Source organism: Nicotiana tabacum, chromosome 7 (genome assembly GCF_000715075.1).
Source record: "Nicotiana tabacum cultivar K326 chromosome 7, ASM71507v2, whole genome shotgun sequence".
NCBI lineage: Eukaryota > Viridiplantae > Streptophyta > Magnoliopsida > Solanales > Solanaceae > Nicotiana > Nicotiana tabacum.
The window spans coordinates 20,157,767-20,164,179 of NC_134086.1; the positions used below are offsets into that span (position 1 = coordinate 20,157,767).

Sequence of the window (6,413 nt, forward strand, 5' to 3'; positions counted from 1 at the left end):
TAAAATCACATCCAGCCCAAACCCACGCCCCAACTTGGTCCAGCCCCACTTCCCAACCAAACGACGTCGTTTGCCTTCCCCGGATCCCAGCCGTTAATCTCCATTGATCCGACGGTTGGGAAGTAGCCTCCCCAAGCTATTTAAATGTCCGAAAAAACCCCACCCCCCTCAGAACCCCCCCACCCCATCTTGTCTCTCTCTCGCCTTCGTCTCTTCAGAGTCCAAACCTAAACCCTAAACCGCCGCCCCTAATTCCCATCGCCTTAACCCGGCGGCGCCACCTCCGTTCACCTCCATTTTTACACCTCAAGACCCCCTTCATCTCCTCTTCCCAAATCCCTAACCTATATCCTTCAAATCCCACTGGTTCGTCTCGAATCTTAAATCGAAGACTAGACCAAAAACCTAACTTTTCCCAAATCACCCCAAATTAACACCTCAGAATCCCCGTAGTCCTCTATTTCCCAATCTCAAACTATGGACTCTCGAATCACCTTCAAGCTCATCGAATGTTGAACCTGACGCCCGAGCTTTCGAAGCCAAATCCAAGCCCATGCATGCAGAGTTGTTCTTTGAAAAAGAACAAATACTTGACGTCATTTTAGAGTGCCAAGCCCCAGGTTCGAGTTTTATTCGGTGAGTCCTTCCTTCGTTTCTTGGTTCATCTCTCCTCCTCTTTCTGGTCGATTCAATTGAAACCTGGTTAATTGTGCTGTCTGAGAGTTGGTCATGTTTTCGTGTTCTTCGTTAAGTTTTATTTTCCCAAATTGGTTTCTTTAATTGTTTTGATCCATTAAGCACGACTTTGTTAGTACCTCGATTTAATTATTCCAAACCTGCTTAGGGTTGATTTTGCTGTGTCAACTTTGATATTATTGATCTTGTCTCCTTTTAATTCATAATTGTCAAGGTAATAGTCAGTACAGAGTAAAATTGTTTATTCGTGTTACTGTCACTTAGTTTTGTTGGGATTTTTGGGTCAAAGCTCGAGTTTCTGAATGTTCATTTGGACTGATTTGGAACCAGCCTTGGGCTTTTTGAGTCATTTATGACCCAATTCAAGATGCCCAGTTGTTTTGAGCCCAAATTTGTTTGGTTAGCAAGGTAAATAACATGGGCATGGGGGATAGTTTAGGTATTTGGTTGAGGGAATCTTTCTGATAACAGAAATAGGAAGCTTCTAGTAGGGTTTTTATTTGAATTTCAGATTGTTAGTAAGTTAGCTTGGTTAAAAAGCCAAAACTTGAGGGATCTCTAAGCTAAAAGCAAATTTGAAAAGGGCTTAAAGGGTAGAACTAAAATCTGAAAGGTTGCCCTATTTGCTTGCCTATAAAGGCACATTTTCTTGCCTGAGAAGGCAGAGATTAAAGAATTAAAAAATCCAAAAAATACAAACGGCTGAATTATTTTACTGTTTTATTGAGTTTCTTCAGTGATCTTTGAAGTTTTCGATTACCGAAACATTTATGACATCCGGGATTAAATGGCATGAATCTGTGTTCTTAGAGCTTGGCTTTTGAGGTTTTGTTGCTGGGATTACTGTGCTATTAGACTTGGTTTTGAGTTCTGCTCCTACTATTATTGTTTTATTGACCAAACCAAATTGGATCCTTGCCTCGTTTTCTGATTATTGGGTTGTTGCTGTTACTGCCTCTTCACCTCTTTTCCTTTCATTTCCAGGTACATATTCTGAATTCTTCATGATGTAAATTTCAATTTGAAGATGGAAATAAAGACAGTGGTTGAATCATGGCAGTAGTTCTATTTGTGCCACAGCTGTACTTCCTTCTCGATGTTCATGCTTTTAGTCAATTGATTCGTAATGTAGTCTAGCTAGTTTTTGTTTGAATAGCTGAGTTCCCATGTGGTATTTAAATTATGGACTGTTGTAATGTTGTATTAAGGTCTTTAAGTAAGTCAAAAAATGCAGCAAGGTTGCTTCAGTCTCGATAAAAAATGAGTAATCATCGCTTTGGGTGTTAGCTTCATGTTTGAATTGGGATTAAAGATGTTGAGGGTAATCATGATATTGTTTGATGCATTGTCAAAGGGTATGTGAGTGATTTTAGTTTAGAAATGGTGTAGAAGTTGAAATGCTTATTCGGTTGGCTTAAATGTGAATATCAAAGAATGAGCACGATTACTTAGCCTCATGAGTTTCAATAGTTGCAAACTTTTAGCATTTCATTGATTAGCATATGAATGTGTTTTAATTAAAATGGTTTGGAATAGGTTTCAGCTTAATTCTAATTAGTCTTTCAGTGCCCAGTAGTTGTTAATTTAAATTTGGTGGCTTCTCAATGTCAAGTTTACAAATCTGCTGATGTATAAAATTCCTTTATCGTCAAGTTTCAAAATCTGATCGCTTCTGCTATTGTACGGATTCGATATGTGAATCCCTGAAATGTCCAGCTTGTGCTTTGCTTCGTATGAATTGGGATCATATTGGGCCTGAACATGAAATAACTTGCCCAGAATCAGGATAGTGTATTTGGCATCGTTTGGGCCCGCTTGATTTCGTTGGCCCAGTTCCCTTGCTTGTTGGTTTGTGGATATAAAATTCAGTTCGGGCTTTTTAGCATAGTAGATAGTCTGAACTCCTGGGGTTGCCTCTCTTCCATAATTAATTAGACTTCCTAAAATGAACTTGAGGTGCGCCATATTTAACAACAAATAGCTATGGCCCTCATTATTAAATTTAGAAGTTAGAATAAATAGAGGTGTGCCGTGCCGAACAAAATCTCAAAATGCATGGCCCTCGCTTAATTAACATTTTAAATCCTTAGAACTCGAGGCGCACCATTTAGCAAATTTTCCATGGCCCTCTCAAAGTTAGAAACGCGTAATTACTTTAGGCGCATTATTTTAATAATTTACTTTCCTAAACTCGGGTGCGCATTTATGTGACCCAAATCCAAATATCAACAACGTTAGATAAAATTTGTTGCGGACTGCGGGTGCATTTATGTGACGTGGTTCAAGACGCGTTTTATGTGACGTTGAATTTTCTAAAATAATTGAACAAAAGTGGTAATAAAGTTAAAACTGCACCATAAGTTAAAACATGTAAATAGGCCAATTATAACAGTTGAGCGACCGTGCTAGAACCACAGAACTCAGGAATGCCTAACACCTTCTCCCGGGTTAACATAATTCCTTACCCGGATTTCTGTGTTCGCGGACTGTAATACAGAGTCAATCTTTTCATCTATTCGGGATTTGAACCGGTGACTTGGGACACCATAAAATTATCCCAAGTGGTGACTCTGAATTTAATAAATATATAATTCCGTTTCGATTGTCACTTTAAGTTGGAAAAAAACTCACTTTTACACCCCTTTACTCGGATGTAGGTAAAAAGGAGGTGTAACAATGCACATCAATGTGCTTAGTTCTATTATGTTAGACTGGATTCTTGGCCATGTTGAGTGCACTGGTGTTGTCACATAGCAAGGGCATGCACTCAGAGAACATACCAAAATCTTCCAGCCACTGCTTAATCCATAACAGTTGAGCACAGCAAGATGCTGCAACCACATATTCAGCTTCTGCAGTAGAGAGGGCCACTTAGTTTTGTTTTCTTGTACCCCATAAAATCAGACATGAACCCAGAAAATGTACCATTCCAGAAGTGCTTTTCCTGTCTAATAGATACCCAGTGTAGTCAGCATCCACATATCTAACTAGATCAAAATTGTCTCCTGAGGGATAGTAGAGAACGAGGTCCTGTGTTCCTTTGAGATATCTTAAGATTCTCTTGGTAGTTTCAGATGAGATTCCTTTGGATTGGATTGAAACCTAGAACAAAGACCCACACTAAAAATAATACTTGGCCTACTTGTTGTGAGGTATAGAAGTGACCCTATGATAGCTCTATACATGGTCTGATTTACAGGAAAACCAGGTTTATCCATGTCTAGACGAGTAGCTGTGGAGATGGGAGTGTCAACAATTTTTGATGTTTCCATGTCAAATCTCTTCAGCAGCTCTTTGATGTACTTCTGATGACTTATTATTGTCCTCTTTTGAGATTGCTTCACCTGTAGACCCAAGAAGAAGTTTAGTTCCCCCATCATACTCATTTCAAACTCACTTCCCATGCGTTTTGCAAATTCTTCACATAGGGAATCAACTGTTTCTCCAAAAATGATATCATCAATATAGACTTGCACAATGAGTAGTTTCCTTGCTCTTTTCTTTAGAAAAAGAGTGTTGTCAATTTTCCCTCTTGTAAAGCCATTTTCTAGAAGGAAATTTGACAACCTTTCATATCAGGCACGGAGAGAATGTTTTAACCCATACAAAGCCTTGTCAAGTTTTAAAATGTGCTCAGGATGTTCAGGATGCTCAAATCCAGGAAACTGCTTAACGAAAACTACTTCTTTTAGAAAGCTATTCAGAAATGCATTTCTGACATCCATTTGAAACAATGTGAATTTCATATGTGATGCAAAAGCAATAAAAATTTTGATAGCCTCCATTCGAGCGACTGAGGCAAAAGTTTCATCATAGTCAATCACTTCTTCCTGATTGTAGCCCTGAACTACAAGCCTTGCCTTATTTTTTATTGGGTTTCCAAACTCATAAGTAATTGAGAAGGCAAGTGAGTTTCTGGTCTTTGATCTAGTTTGAATTCCTGAATCAAGAGGAGTGATTATGTTATCAGGGGATGTGAACTTTTTTGTTTCCAGTTAGACATCTGAACCTCATTGTGAGAAGGTCCAGGTATTTCAGTATGTGCACCTTGATTGCTTCTCATATCAGCATGTGGGATCCTTTGAACCGCATCAATAACTCTATTTTCAGCTTCACTTGTTGTGATTGAGGGACCAGGTTCTTCTCCATCAGTTGGATATATGGTTGCACCTTCCTCATTTGATTCTTCAATGTGGCTCATCATATCAGTCTTTCCATTTGGCATGTCAATGATTTTACCAGGAACAAGTGACTGTTCTCCATCTTGATCATTCTTATCATTCTTATCATTCAAATCCTTTCCACATGGGTCATGAGATTTATTGAAGATCACATAAATGCTTTCCTCAATACACTGAGTTCTTTTTTTATATATTTTATAGGTTTTGCTTTATGATGAATAGCCTAAAAAGATTCCCTTATCATTTTTGGCATCGAATTTTCCAAGTGTTTCTTACCTATTGTTGAGGACAAAACATTTGCAAACAAATGTTCTTAAATGTGTCAGCTTGGGTTTCCATCCATTCAATAGTTCATATGACGTCTTGTTCAAAAGGGGCCTGATCATGCACCTATTCACCAAGTAGCATGCAGTATTGACGGCTTTTGCCCAGAACCCTTTTGCAATGCCACTGTCAATCAATATTGTTCTTGTCATGTCTTCAAGCGTTCTGTTCTTTCTTTCCACGACACCATTTTGTTGAGGTGTTCTTGGAGCTGAGAAGTCGTGAGTGATGCCATTTTCAACATAGAATTCATCGAATTTTTCATTATCAAATTTTATCCCATGGTCAAACCTGATACATACTACATTAAGGCTCATATTCACCTCTTCTTCACAAATACCACAAACACTTAAAAGGTTTCATTCTTCGTTCTGAGAAACAGAGTCCAAGTAAATATGGAATAGTCGTCCACTATGATAAATATGTACATCTTTCCTCCTCTACTTTGCACCCTCATAGATCCACATAGATCCAAATGGAGGAGATTGTTACATCCCGTATTTTGAGTGAAATATTTTTTGTAACTTATCTTCAATAAGTAACCATAGCAAGTTCCCTTTTTTATTTTTAAAATTTTAAATTACTATATTTTCTTGAATACCCAATTGGGGTTTTTAAATTGTTCCGCTTCTAATCTTAGTATTGGTAAAGTTTATGTCTTTGGAGCTTTGATGGGCAAAAGTTTGAATTTTGTATGAAAGAAATATGATTAGGGGAAGTATAGTTATTGAAAATTGGATTTATCTTGTTGTTTGATTTCTGATTTTATGAGCAAAATGGCTTGATTTATGCATTCTTGGTGTTCATTAGATATTGGTATTTTCTAAGGGTTACACCACTGAGTGTTGCAATATTTGAGTTGATGAATTGTAGGGATCATGTAAATCTTTGTTTTTTTTCATACTTCTAGGAAATTCTGGGTTTAAATGGTAATTTTGCATTGAGTTGGTGTGGTCTCATCTTCACTAAGTAAGATATAGTCATTTTTGCTTTTGTATTAATCTTTGGCGAGGTTTAGATGTGTTAAGGTGTAATAATTTCAAGATATCTTTAATTGCAAGTAAGGTAGTGGTATCTTCTTTTAATCTCTTACAACAACAACAATCCAGTATAATCCTACTTAGTGGGGTCTGGGGAGGGTAGTGTGTACGCAGACCTTACCCCTACCCTGAGGTAGAGAAGCTGTTTCCAAATAGACCCCCGGTATCCTTC

General features: G+C 37.9%; 1 protein-coding gene across 1 annotated transcript; it reads right to left on the bottom strand.

Annotated features, from left to right (window-relative positions):
- Positions 1 to 4,271: 4,271 nt before the first annotated feature.
- Positions 4,272 to 5,353, bottom strand: LOC142162007 (uncharacterized). The gene is made up of 3 exons (XM_075218304.1): positions 5,183 to 5,353; positions 4,744 to 4,993; positions 4,272 to 4,636 (listed from the first exon to the last, which is right to left on the bottom strand). The coding sequence occupies exons 1-3, from the start codon at positions 5,351 to 5,353 to the stop codon at positions 4,272 to 4,274; spliced, it is 786 nt and encodes a 261-aa protein (XP_075074405.1).
- Positions 5,354 to 6,413: the final 1,060 nt, after the last annotated feature.